Below are 13,230 nucleotides of genomic sequence, written 5' to 3' on the forward strand. Positions count from 1 at the left end.
CAATGAGATCATGCACAATCACTCAACTTTCATTCAAATTTGACCCCAGGCCCCCCACTCGGTTCACAGCCACAGTCCTGCAGAAGCCGTGGTAATTTTTGAACTCCATAATCACGGCTCCCTGCGGGCGATGGAGCATGAAGCCCCTCAGCGATGGCTGGCAGTGTCACAGAAGGAGGGCCCTTCGTAGTCCCTAAACTGCATCCAGACCATGGCTGGAGTCAACTTCCAGTTGTGCAACACAGCTGACCAACCTACCTAACCAAGCGTGGTGCTATGTGGCAGGCTGCGTGGATATCGACTGACCCAAATATCCCATGTCACATGCAGGTCAATGTGAGGGGTGATTAAGGATAAACAAAAGAGGAAAGGGGTTAAAAACAGATCTATCCAGCGAGCAATCAATCTTTATACATATAGGGTTCAAACAACAACAAACGTTATCTCAGGACACTTTACATATCAGCAGGCATAGACCATACTCTTTGTTATATTACTTAGAGAGACAGCATTGATCCAGTGGTAGAGAAATGAAGTTTTGAGAGGCGGGACCAGAACTTTAAAAAACAAGTATTTATTTAACAGGGACAAGAACATTGACTTATGTGTGAAATATAAAGTATATGCCATATATATAGAGGTTTCTATGTGGCTAAATTGCAAACCCTCTCCCTGGCTCGGCTTCAAAATATACACATTAAACTCAATACACGTAAGAGACCAGATATAAGAAAACAAATAAAAATGAGGATTATAATGGGAACAGTCAGTGCTCACTGACTTGCTTGTCTCAGCCAGTGTTTTTACTCAAAATTTGGTCGAACGTCTTCTGCCAATACTCTCTCTTGATGCCTATCCGCCTCATATCTGTTTTCGTTTCTCACAGGTAATGATTTCTTGGAGGATTCTCCGTACGAACCAGTCAACAGCCGTCTATCAGACATTTTCCGCCTGGCTCCCATCATAGGTAAGAATTGAAAGAGAAAAAAAAAAAAAAACATTTCTTGGAGGCTTTCTCTCCATCCCTCATTTTTTATTTTTTTTATTTTCTGCATTGTTTTATTGGTCACTTGTCTGAGTTGAGATACAGTTAAAGCTCCAAGCTGTGCATGCTTTCACTGAAGGTTATCTGTGTGTCAAGTGTTTTGTCCTCCTTCCTCATCCTCTCTCTGCTATCTGTCTGTCCTCCTCTCTGCTCGTTCTCTCGCTCCAGCAGCACTTGCATGTTGGCTGGAAGTGACCTTGCTCGGGGGAGCTATAGTTCTGAGTCTCATCAAGCAGTGGATACAAGTGTTTCAGTGGTGGAAGAAGGCCCTCTGTTTGCTGCTGGTGTGTTTGACTGTGTGGTGGTGGACAGATTGGATCCACTTGTTGAAGAGAGTGAGTGAAGAGCCCTGTTGGGAAAGAGCATGACAGGCATTTTTTTTTTTTCCCTCTTCACATCTGTGTATTGGGAGCGATGCCGACACTAGCCTCTAGATGGCGATGCTATTCCCCTCTTAACAGCCACTCAGGTACTCCGTGGTCCTTCTAATGCTGCTATTTGAGAGCCCTGATCTATGAATGCGGTGCAATTATGTAGCTGCTTACATTTTAATTATTGCACTGCAGGTGATGAGTTCTGTGTCGAATCAAACAGACGTGCTCTGCCCCCACATCTTCAAAGAACAAGGCTGGTATTTTGACCCCTTTTGATGATGACGAGCCTTTTCTTTCCTTTTCCTCTGCCATTTTTATACCACAATAGACTGATTTGCCCCCAAACCAAAGCTTCTCCCACCGTCTGCTTAGATCATAATGTGGGTGGTGAGGTACGGATAAACAAAATCTTGGACTGGGTACTGGCTTCATGACCAATTTGCTTCCTAAGAAAAACCGGGTGCTGTTTTGTTTTTTGTAAAGCCTGTTCTCTGCTCCCTGCTACTCTCAAGCGGAGGACTTTGAAAGAATGATCATGTCACTCCAAATAATGGTATGCCTCTGGCCCTTAATATGCCAGCAGGTCTCAATAAGGACGAGACACCCATGGGCCGTCAAGCGCTGAAGCATGTGCAGCACAGGATCATAGTTCACATCAAAGACAGGTGACGTGTCTCCAGTGTGAGCTGGAGGATTCAGGAGTAAGAGCAGATTTATGGTGCAACTTTCATAGTGGAGGCAGGTACTGATTAGATATATAAATGCGTCTGTACCTTTATTGATGGCTGTGCATATACTCAGCAGCAGTGCTCTGACATGTACATTTATTGTATGACCCGAAGACACTCAAAAGACATTGGTCTGAAACAGAAAAAAAAACATTCTTATTTCTGAGATATATGATTCACATTTTTTTTAGATTCTTCTCTTTTTAAATGTATAATCAACTTCACTGCTGCAGTACGCTTGAGATGCTGAGGTGATTCGGCATATGATCCCTAATTATGAAAAAATAGCCGCATGTCCTTCCTTATTCTATTACTCATTTCATTAAGACATATATATATATTTTTTTCATAATAGTCTGAGGAAAATATAATAATTTAGAATCTGTTGGTTTAGTAGAGGAGGTTAAAAAAGGCCTGACAACACCTGCATCTGAACCTTTTTTCCTTACTGTTGCGTCATTGATTGGAGTATTTTCTGATGCTTTTTAATCTGACAATCTATACAGCCTAAACACAAAGAATTTGAAATATACACATTACTCTTGTAAGAACTCAGCGGGGGAAATAAAAAACCCTTCGTCATAATTATGCCCCTTTGCCCTTCTGTGAAGTTACATAACCTACCCTGTGGTCCTCAGTCTCCACCACAACCAAAACAGCATTGCCCCTTCAACAAATCCCAGGCTCTGTTTATGTGAGCTCCAGGTAGAGACAACACCGATATTACACTGTCCATAATGGCCCCCAGGACATCGTCAGGCTGGTTAAGGGGAACTGGTGTTTCACCAAATAAGTCTTGACACCTCAGGAAGACTGGACAGTTAACCTAAACGTAAAGATTATACCTCTAATCTTTCCTCTCCAAAATCATTATTTTGTTTTTGCGAAACAAGACTGATGCAATGGTGCAATGTTACTATCTGCATTGAAGTAAACACAGGGACTAGGTGTGTTTTTGTGACGAGTCACTTGAAGTATGTGCTACATATACCTAAAATCCGTACTACAATCTGTTGTACGGATTTTAGGATTTTAACTCGTACAGGTATTTTTAGATCCATTAAAACAGGGCTCTTGTAAGACTCTTCAAAGAGTTAACAACAATTGAGAGAAGTCAGAACAACTTAGAAAGATAAACTTCATCTTCTGGTAAATCTGACATTTTGACACTTCAGATTTTTTTTTTCTGGGACACCTTAAGAGGTTTGAATTCTTAAAATGGCGTGTCTCTACTTCCTGTATATAGATGAGGAGTGTGTGTCAGAGAAAAAACACACAAAAGAAACAGTGACAGTACAGAAAACAGAGCAAGAGTGAGAACTGGATGGAGAATACCTGTCTGATCAGCAGAGGAGTCTCAGAGATGGAGGGGTTGGGAGAAGACTGCGGGGGGTCAGGGGTTCATCGGGGAATTGCATGGGTAAGACTGAGAGGATGCAGAGCTCAGAATCAGGGTGCATGGGATCACTCCGCTCTCTCCGTGGGAACTAAAAGGCAAAGCTGACAGGAGGGGGGACCGAGGCAGACATTCATAGAGCTTAAAGTCTGTTTTTGGTCATTCAGTGTGATGCTGCAGCGTGCTTGAGTGAAAAGGGGCCTGAAAAGCCACAAAACAAATGTGATCGAGGACAGTGCAATACCAAACCTGATTCGTTTCTGTCAGTCCCCTGCACATTTTTTCTATTTTTAGAGGTGCAACATCACCAGCATTTTTCTCCTGAACATAGTTTTTGACTTTTACATACCATCATTTCACTTTATCGGATCACACAAGTATACCTCTGGAGCTCAGGTCCTCAGACAGCAGTTTGGGTACAACTTCAGTCGGTCTGTGGTCCGCGCACAATTTCAGGAGTCTCTCCGAACATGTCTAACGTTTGACTCAGTTCGACAGTGTGACTTGTTGATCCCAGGCTATAGGAACAATGGATAGCGACAGTGATCCTGTAATTCCACGACCGACCCCCTCGTCTCTGACTTGAAGCGACTAATCCATAGTGACACCAATACATAACGTGCGCAGATGCACACACAGTGCTGCGCCCTGCACACCTGTTCCTAGTGATGCACGCATGGGCGTCAATCGGACTTCACAAGGGAAACGTGCCGTACACATAACAGGCATGCACCTTTGGTGGATACATGTGCTGATTTACACAAAGTCATCCAAACCTTTTTAAATATTTTCCTTTTTTTTCCAGATAGGACAGCTGAAGAGAGACAGGAAATGTTGGGAGGGGAGAGTGGGGGACTACAGGCAGCAAAGGGTTGGCATGAGGAATGTACATGGGGTGTGCAGACCTAAACCCAAAGGCTACCCGGCACCCAAAATGATCAAATCTTAATCCATTTCTTTAAACTCTAGATTCTGTGTAGATAATAAAAAATACTTTGATTTGTAATATGTTTGAAACATTAAAATTGTAGGAAGATAATCCATGAGAGAAAAAAAGAGCAGTTATTCTGGTTTCATTTAGCTTTTTTTTTTTTTTTTTTTTAGATCTTTACCGGCGGCAGAGTGCCGTTACCTCTGGGGTTTAGTCTATTTAATTACAGTCAAGTGTGATCTGCTCACTTTGGTTTTTAAATGTTGTTTCAGACCCACAGCAGAATTTAGGAACACATAAAAAAAAAGCCTCATCACTAAAAAAATACAAAATAAAAAACAGAACCTTTCAAAGGTGGAGAGCAGAAGATAGAATTGTACTTCTAAGACTTACTTTGCAACTGATGTCATCACTTCTGGTTGAAACAATCTTCTGGTGCAATTCCAAAAAAATATTTAGTACCTATTTAGTCAATTAGACCGCAAAATATGTAAGGAAAGAGGGCAATAGTTTTAATATAAGAGTAGTACACAAGAATGTGTGTGACGTTTATTACATTGCCCACATATGTTAGTGTGCATGTTAGTTTTGGACTTTTCTGCTTCTGTCTGCACACTTCACTTGTATAACCTTTCTTTGAACTCAACAGCGACATGCTAGCATTGTAAGGGACTATAAAGCAGTAAACAAAAAAGGTAGCCATCATGCTGAGAGGAGAAATAAATAATATCCCATCACACCCTATGAGTTTATATGTAAGCTGAGAGGAAGGAGAGGGTAGAGTTTAGATGAAATGGAGGGCCCGTGTTTATGAGTCACTGATCCATGCAGGAGGGAGCAACACAGAAACAGAGAGCATTATTCTGAGATTAAAGTGGAGTTGGAATTACTGCCACACCATTTGGCCCGGGCGGCTAGAAAATCAAAGTAGTGCAGGAAATGGATGACTACACAGTGCGGGTACTTGACTTTATTCATGAAGACTTACTGTTCCAGATTTTCTTTTTGGGTGCCTTTCTGGAATTTTTTTTCCCTTTTTCTGCTATTTTTGAAGTTTTTGAAAAACATTTACATGAACGATGTAGTTTTTTTAATTTATTTATTTTTCCCAGCTAACCCCATCGTCATGACCTCTTATTTATTATTCCTTTTACCCTTTACAGGGCACTCATTTAAATTCTTTGAAATTCAAAAATTCAACCGGATCTGTGACATAGGGTGATCTCTTCTGATTGGATGAGTGAGAATCACATGTTTCTCGATCTTACTGAGGTGCAGAAGGCTGGCCATATGTAATATGTAATGTTTGTGGAAATTACTAAAAATAGTCACTTATTATTGTTGTACTTTGCTGCCTTAAATGGCAGCAAAGTACAACAGAGGTATACTTGCTTTGGAATTTTAAAAATGTTCCATGAATCTTGAATGATTTTAGTGTTTACAAAGAAAGTACCACTTTATTGTGTTAGCCCAGAGTAGGATGCAAGATCTAGGAAATATAACACTGGGCACTATGTGCGGTCTATAATCGACAGTCTGGGCTGTGGCCAAATGCGCCTCAACGTAAAGGCAGCAGCTGTGGATAAATGATGGGGTGACAGCGGGGGAAAACGGATAAAAACACCACAGATTCCTGGAGGTTGCAAACCACGAATAACAATGAGTTCATACAGCTGTCACTCTCCACTGACCTTTACAGCTGTTGGGCAGTTTTGAAGTGATAATACAGCATTTAGGTTGGCAGCACTTATCTTAAACCACTCTTTGAGTAAACAGGGCAGCGTTTGGTTTTTGCTGCATTTTCAACTTAACTTTCTCCTCCATGTTTTTTTCCCTGTTACATGTCAAGAGCATGAGAAACGGTTTCTCAAATTATACTTCTCAGAGATGTTATTTGGAGTTAGAGTTTTTTTTCTTTTTTTCTTCTCCAACCTGTGTATGTTTTAAATTTTCCGCCAGCAGTTATGCAGAAATCACAAACTGTGTTCTCTATAGCTAGTAATGAATTTGTTCGTACTGATGTCTGCTTGGCTTAAATGCTCTCCTTAAGCTCTGTCCTCTTCCCAGTTGGCTCTCTCTGTATCACCCACTCACAACTCATAAGCCCCACCATGCTAAAGCTCAATATTGTGTCTCTTCCATGTGTCAAGACTTCAAACACATCTCCCTCCTCCTCCCTTCCCCCTCCCACCACCGAAGTCAAGCTCAAGGGGAGCAGTCGCGGCGAATGTGTGCATATGTGCAAATGTGAAAACATCTGTAAGTGCGTGGCCCCGGCTGTCAAGCAAAGGCAGCGCTTCAAATCCCCCCCCCCCGACACGCAGCGCTCAGAGGCTGTCAGCACCACTCAACCCTTTGCTGCAGAGGAAGTCAGTCTCATTATGAGCTGCCAATGGTAGAGATAAGAGTGTCTCCCACTATCTCTTTCCCTACTTTTGTTTGTGCATGTGTTTACGTGAGTGCACGGTAGAGTCAGGCGGGGAATGCAGGGGAGTTACAGATGCAGGGATATAGTTTGTTGTGTTGCAGGAGAGAGAGAGAGAGAGAGAGAGACAGACAGAGAGAGAGAGGGACTATCTAGCATGTTGTCTTAACTTTATTTTCCTGCTTTTATTTATCCTGGGTTGGTTGACTGAACACACTGCCATTCCCCGCTTCACGCTTTCTCAGTCAAATGTATTTGGAGTTGGTAGTTGCTCTGGATATTTAGAGTCATGCACTCTTTGCCACCGGGTAGATTCTGGGCTTTTTATATAGTTCTTGTTTGAGTGGGTGTTTCTTTTTTTTTTTTTTGCCTTAGCCCAGAGATGCAAAATTTAGATCAGGTCTGAACCTTGAATATAAACAATTTGAACCCATCTCTTAGGAGGACCCAAGTCAAACTTTTGTTTTCTCAGCTAAACCGCTGCTCTAAGTTTTAGGCTGCATCATGGTTAAAAGTGCAATTCAGGATCAACAGCATGGCCGACTATAAACTGTAGAAACTGAGTCTCAGAATGATCCTTAATGATTTTACCAGGGGCTAAATGATCCTCTGAGGTTGTCATCTCCAACACAAAGAAACCTGTTTTTTTTTTGTTTTTTTTTTAAAGTGAAAAAACAAAAACCAGGGTGCTGGTGGCGTATGGGTGTCGCATGCATCCCATGTGTAGAGGCTTCACTCATTCCCCCACTCTGTCTTACCTTGGTCTAGTTAGAGAGTGGGGGGAATGACATGCAGGAAAAGAACCACAGGTGGGATTTGAACCCGAGCTGTTTGCTTTGAGGACTGTAGCCTCTGTACATGCTGCGACTTACCACTAGCTCATCGACGCCACAGTTTGGCCAACATTAACTTTAACTATTTGTTTCTCTTTGATCTTAGCATACAGATGTTTAAGTATGAAAATCAGTGAACTGCTTAAAATATATATTTAAAAACTGCAGAGACAGGAGTAAGAAAGTAGTGCGTTGGTAAAGTTTAACTGCCGATTTTTAAAACGGATACAATTGCATCCCAGAGATAAAACATGAAACTGTTTATTGGACGACCAAATCTGATCCGACAGACAGCCTCCTGAAAAACTTGGCTATGTCATTACTTAATCCTCATGCCAGCTCGGAGTCACAGCACTTAGAATATGATCTTCAGTTTTTCTAAGAACAAGCCGGTGAAGTCGTGGAGGTTCCCAGTTTGGTGTTTAGTGTCATAGTCATGCACTTCTGACCTCATCAATGCTCTTAAGCCTATCCAACGTCAGTTTTCAGGAAGTTTTCCCTCATAGTGTCAGCTAAGTAACTTAGTTTCTGTGGGAAGTTTCACTCAAACTCCATCACAACATCTACTCTGTCACTGGCATGTGGATCTTCATTACAAAAGTCAATCAAGCTTTGTTTTACAGAAGGCTGTGTACGGTGAGGAGAAAGTGGGACGGTACGGATCGGTTATTTGGGAATCTTTCCCGGGATTAGTCTATGGAAACGCCGCAAAATGTGCGCTGTACCGAGACGAACCGAGCCGGACCGCTCGGTGGAAACGGGGCTTTAGAAGAGAAAGCTATGCAATCATCAAACCTGAGTGTTATTTAGTGAACCTAAAAAAGACAGCCTGCTTTCCGACATCTCTTGAAGGGTGTTTTTCACCAAACGATAACGTAGAGTTGAAATTCAATCAGCTCTTGGTTTGACCACCTTCAGGGTTGCAGTTCCAACAATTACATCTGATTAAAAAAATGTTGAAGTCCTTTTTGATGAGGACTTTCTGAGTCTGTCGAGGAGTGTTTGTACCGAGGTTTAGAAGTCTTTTCTAGTGTAGCAGTTAACATTAATCATGTTTACTCCATAATGCAAGTCCTTATCCACACTGTGTCCTCTGTTCTGAAGCAAAAGAAAGAAAAAAAACAATGTAGACACCATTTTCCTGTCCTCTGCTAGAGTTTGTTTTGTTAAAGACTCCCAAATCCACTGCTGACATTACAGTCCCTGTGCCTTGTCTCATGTGAACCCTAATCAATAGAGCGCTGTGTTAGATTGGAAACTAGAGGCTGTGTCTACAAGAATATATTGATTGCTCCCTTTTTTTTCCGCTGTTCCCTCCTCCTTTTCTGCCTAAACTCTTCCGCTCAGGCCGGGATCAAAGGATTTATCCTTCAGCAAGGTTTAAGGTGTACAATTCCAGACTCAGCTCCGCTCTCATGTTCTGAGGGGAAGGACACAGCCCATTGGGGATTTGTGTTTTCACTGACCTGTATGTATTGTACAGCTGATTTTAGGATAAGTGTGCAGCAGCGTGACCCAGACAGAGAGTCTTAGAGATGAATCTGTGTATTTTAAGCCGAGTAGAGGTGGATAGAAGCCCTTTGTGGTTTGGGAGGAAAGTCAAGGCTTTGGGAAAATTCCTCTGAATTGTGGTAAAAAAAAAAAAAAAGATTCTGATTCACTAGCTGTCAGTTTGCATCGTTAAACGTGCTCTTATTGTGCAGCTAAATCCAAATCCTCAAGGCAAGGTCAAGGGAATGCCTTACATTGTATGTATCGCTGACTTCATTTTTATATTCCCCCACTCAAACCAGCCTTTTTTACATTTTCCCCCCTCCCCATGCAGCGACATGTCAGCAGGCCACTTAATTCACCACACTGTTTCAGAAATGACTGATCCAGCTGTGGGACATTGGCAGAATAATTCAAACAGCAGCCAGATCATCAGGTCGCCGGTCCAGTCGCTAGCTGGCGCGCCATGGGCCAAGAAAAATCATTTAGTTAAAGGTGACCAGCTTTGAGTCCCTCGGAGAGGCCTTTGATTGGATGTGAACTGGAGGGGTGATTCATCATACTTAATAAATGTGGCTGACAGCTCAAATCAGCAGGAGGGAGGCTGTGCCAGGTCTGCGTCTCCCCACCGCTTTATACTGCATGCAAATATGGACAATTAACTTTTCTCATACACTACTTCAGACACCTACGCTGATAGAGTTATAGCTGTATAAGCACACATAGAGTCAGGCAAAGGATGTACTGCTTCAACTTACACAGTTATAACTTTACAGTTTCTTGAGTGCAACTTCTGAGTTAGAAGTAGTTTCCCGGAAACATGTTGGTGTGAAATGTAAGTTGATCAAAGTTTAGTTTTAACACACATATGCTGGATGTATATGGAGTGGTAGCTTTTTGTTTATTGTCATAGGTCTGTAAGGTAGACGTCTTAAACAACTCTTGTTCTCTTCTCAACGAAGTCGATCTATGCTTTTACCAAGATTTCAGCCTAATTTTGAGACGAAAACAAAACAATCACTAAATCAATGCATTCAGACTTGTCTGGGCCTTGGTTTACCTCCTTCTTCAGCCTTGTTTGAACACTCTGCATCAAGGGCACATTATGTTGTCTCAGGATGGACATCACAATGAGGGCATGTGTGACACACAAATTATAGGTGGTGCAGTGTCAAGCAACTCAGACATTTCATAATACAAGTGTCGCTCCACCACCTTCCCCCGACTCCACGTGTGGCCGTGTCAGAGCCACTGTCAGAGGGCTGGACTCAGTGTGTCATGAAAGAAGGTTTAGAAAGTTGGAAAATAACTCTACTGCAGATTGCTTGTGGAGATGATCTGCGGCAGAATGATTCCTTTCGTTGCTACACCTGCTGTGAACACACCGCGCAAGGTTGTACCAGTCAGAGGTGGTAAAAGACCGAGAAACAGAACTATTTGTGCATTTTATTGCAATATAGATAAATTAGTTTGTAGCTGGGTTGGAGGGTTTCACCTCCTCAGCTGCATGTTTATTTTCCACTACATAGATTACGATTGTCATACTTGGTTATTGAATGTGCAGTTACACAACTGGGGTATAAAATGTATTGTTTTTTTCCCAAACCCAACAGTTCTCTCTCTCTCTCTCTCTCTCTCTCTCTCTCTCTCTCTCTCTCTCTCTCTCTCTCTCTCTACACGCTGGTGTCAGATGTTGGCATAGGGCTTGAACCATATCTGGAAGAAGTAGGAGAGGGCGCTGGTTTTGTTAGAAGATTCTGAAAGTACCTTCATGATAACAGTAAAGATATCTGTACATGCATTGTACAGATGTCCAACACCATGTCCATTATTTTGTAGCACATGTGATGGAGGGAAAAAAAAAAAGAAAACCTGCCAACTTAAGTCTTTCAAATGCTTTTAAATCTTGTACATGACTGTGTTTTAGACCAAAATTTAAGAGGAGATTGTTTTAGCACACTGTTGTTAATTAAGGCTTCTTATCATCCCATTGTGCTTTGCTCAGTTGGCTGTAGGCATGACTGACCGCTGGCAGGTGCGCCAGAGCTGCGGCCTCGTGTTAAGCTGCTACTCTAAGCCCTCAGCTGCACACAGTCAACTCGCTAGGATTAACTCAGTCGACTCCGGCAGTCAGAGCTTTCACTTACGCCGCCTGTGTCTTAATAGAATTTCATACTCTTACAAGTGAAGCTGTGCTGGTTTGGACTACAGCATATACAGATACAGTCTTTTCTAGACGTGGATTTGTTAAGGTGTGCGTCCTCCCCTTGCTGTAAATTGCTGGAATGTGACATCCAATCGAAATGATCAAGTAGTCTATCAAAGGGGAAATGAAGTCCAGTCTCACTTGGTTTACTAAGTTTATTTGTGCCATAAGTGTGTTGATGATAAGAGACAGCTTCCATTGGCAGATCTCAAACAGGACAATATTAGCATAGTAGCATAAGCTATGCAGTGATTTTAATAATAAGATGTCTTGGTAGGGAGTGCAACATCTAACTCTACTGTACGAGCCAATTCAGTACATTCAGTACTCAACTGTGAATTTATGTATTTGGTTCAAAAATGTGACGGACACAACAATGCTAAGCTAATGAGGTGGAGTGTTTCTGTCACAACAGCTGGTTGGTTCTGTCATATAGCAGCAGGGTCGGCCGTACTGTACTAATTAATTAATAAAGACAATGAACGTCTTATTATGATTTTATTTTCTTTCTCCGCCGGGTTCTTCTTTATTCTGTTTGATGGTGCAACTAGCTTCTGCTCTGTTCCTGATTTTGAAGATACGATGAGGCAGTTCTTAAAGTGTTGTTTGTTAATTGTGCAGTATGCAGATTGTTTATTTGGGTCGGATTGTCAGTGTTTTGGTTCAATCTTTTTAACTACTTTTTGGGAATCGTAAATTCCCCCCTTTTCGGGGGAAATTTCGAGTCGCTTTCAAAAGTATTAAAAGCATCATTGTGAAGCTTTTCTTTTTGTTATTGTCTCATTTCTTGCTTTGCACACTTTAAAGTTCCCGTTCTGTTTAATTGGTATATCCAGTTTCCTCCTCTGGTGTCATGTTGGTCAACAGTGACAGAGCATCTGTTTAAAGAAGGGGCTCTAACTAACAAACGCTGCTCTGATGAGGGTAATAGATTCTCCCATTTTGTTTTTTTCCTCTTTTCCCTTTGTGCCTCTTCTTTTGATCACAGAACAGCAGCAAAACCCTGAAAAGCAAACACAGCCTTAAACACATACACAACCAAGAGTATACATGCGCCCATGGCTCCCAAAACACACACACACACACACACACACACACACACACACACACACAAACAGGGCACCCAGCTGAGCTCTTGTTCTGTGCCAGTCTTGTTACAGGGATGTTAAATGAGGGCATTGATACATAAATTTGCATATGTTTCAACCTCACAGTCCTCCTAACTAAAAATCTATATCTGCATGCCCCCAATTTGCCAAGCAGCTTCAGATGCTTTCTCTCCGGGCTTTTTTTTTTTTTTTTTTTCCATGTGAGGCTAGCGTGACTGTCAATCGATCCAGCTGTCTGTAGTGTACACTCTGCCAATAAGTGGGCTAAAACAACGACCTTTCACAACATGGACTGTGCCTTAAACCAATGGGTAATCTTGGTAAACAACGTGCATTTGTCGCAGCCAGGTTCTTCTTTTTTAGTAAAAGCACCTTTCAGCTCTGGTTTGGGTTTGTGAAGAAAATTTCAGAAAAGACACTGATGTGAAAGGATTTCAGGTGTGAAATGTGTTCAGCTTGGGATCGGATTTCACTGATTGACTCTCGCAGGAAATTAAAAAACGATTACATCTTCTTCTCGGCTACTGATAAGAACTATACTCCCTCAGCGATGTTACAGGCAACAGTTCCTCTTCCCTTTTTCTCTCTGTAGTGTTCTGAATGTTTTCTACAATTCTTCCTACTCAGTGTCCGCTTGAACTTTTCTCCTGTCTGCCCTTTCTGCCTTCACCTATTCCTACCTGTGAAACACC

At 42.0% G+C, this 13,230-nt stretch overlaps 1 protein-coding gene across 3 annotated transcripts in view; it reads left to right on the forward strand.

The window, feature by feature from the left end:
• Nucleotides 1–13,230, forward strand: part of gfra1a (gdnf family receptor alpha 1a) — a 90,664-nt gene that overhangs the window by 4,089 nt on the left and 73,345 nt on the right. For all 3 annotated transcript variants that reach the window (XM_079362635.1, XM_079362634.1, XM_079362636.1), the window contains exon 3: nt 887–967. In XM_079362635.1, coding sequence (XP_079218761.1) covers nt 887–967 — 81 coding nt within the window. The remainder of the gene's footprint in view (nt 1–886; nt 968–13,230) is intronic.

The sequence above is a fragment of the Symphodus melops genome, assembly GCF_947650265.1.
Source record: "Symphodus melops genome assembly, chromosome: 15".
Lineage (NCBI taxonomy): Eukaryota > Metazoa > Chordata > Actinopteri > Labriformes > Labridae > Symphodus > Symphodus melops.